At 35.7% G+C, this 1,242-nt stretch overlaps 1 protein-coding gene across 1 annotated transcript; it reads left to right on the top strand.

The window, feature by feature from the left end:
- Positions 1-305: 305 nt before the first annotated feature.
- Positions 306-1,234, top strand: LOC143618318 (shaggy-related protein kinase zeta-like; the record flags this gene model as incomplete). Its single annotated transcript, XM_077090580.1, has 4 exons — positions 306-413; positions 701-760; positions 847-1,122; positions 1,202-1,234. Coding segments are annotated over exons 1-4 (474 nt in total), but the record flags the coding sequence as incomplete, so codon positions are not given.
- Between the last annotated feature and the right edge of the window lie 8 nt (positions 1,235-1,242).

Here is a 1,242-nt window from a genome sequence, read left to right as displayed (position 1 = left end):
AAATCAAGAATCATTGCTCTGGTGTCAACAGTTGAGGTAAAGCTGTTAATTGTTTTGGTCTTTTGAGTTTCTTGAATTGGGTTAGAGTTTGATTTGTATGAATGCTGCTAATTTGGCCATTTGGGTGCTCTAGGGTTTGCTATTAGGGTTTGGAATTAGGGTTTGATTGTTAAGAATTGTTAAATTGTTTTTATGGTTGGATGGAATGTGAAAGATGGTTATTTGGTTATGTTAACATTTGGAAAAATGTTGCTTTAACGAGTGTAGAACTAACGCGGTAATGTTGGAAAGTAAAAGTGTTTTGATACATGTTTCAGGAAATGTCGGTGCACGTTCTTGATGGGAATGAAGCTTCAGAAGCCGGTCATATCATCACAACCACGGTTGGAGGCAAGAATGGCGAACCGAAGCAGGTATATATCGTTGATCTAAATGTTAGTATATGATTTAGGTTCGTTAGGGTGAATCTTGTTTGATTGGTAAATTATGATTTTATAAAATTTATTCGGATTTCTTTATGTTATTGGTATTGTAATTGTTCACGTGGAGGTGTGTTTGGACTTTGGAGCGTATCAATCCAAAGCGTGCGTATAGCCGCAAATAGAAATAGTTCTTTTGGTAGTATTTTTGGAAGCATTCACGCGGTGTGCGTAAATATCATAAGCATATTTAGAAAAGTGATTAATCTAACTTCGTGCAGACTCTTAGTTACATGGCGGAGCGTGTTGTAGGAACCGGATCATTTGGAACTGTTTTTCAAGTATAGTGTTTCTCTCCTTGAAACCTTTTTTAGTTTATATGTCTATGCTTTATTATTTATTTATTCTTTTCTTTTACTATTTTTAGGCAAAATGCTTAGAAACTGGAGAAACTGTTGCTATTAAAAAGGTTTTGCAAGACAAAAGATACAAGAGCCGTGAATTGCAATTAATGCGCTTAATGGACCATCCAAACATTGTTTCCTTAAAACATTGTTTCTTTTCAACTACAAGCAAGGACGATGTGTTTCTAAACTTAGTAATGGATTATGTCCCAGAGACTGTGTATGGAGTTTTGGAAAATTATAAGAATATGCTACACTCTAGTATGCCCCTCATTTATGTGAAATTGTACACCTATCAAGTGAGTTTTTTTCCTTCTTTATAAGGGCTTGTTTTGTTTCTTTTTTGGTTTTGCGGGGACTAACTAGTGAAAGTTGTAGATCTTTAGGGGGCTTGCGTACATGCATACTGTTGCCGGAGC

Source organism: Bidens hawaiensis, unplaced genomic scaffold (assembly GCF_021521415.1).
Source record: "Bidens hawaiensis isolate Kalapana, Puna unplaced genomic scaffold, B.hawaiensis_p1.1 tig00069095_1, whole genome shotgun sequence".
Lineage (NCBI taxonomy): Eukaryota > Viridiplantae > Streptophyta > Magnoliopsida > Asterales > Asteraceae > Bidens > Bidens hawaiensis.
The sequence above is the reverse complement of the archived record's forward strand: the minus strand, read 5'-3'. Positions and strand labels throughout refer to the sequence as shown.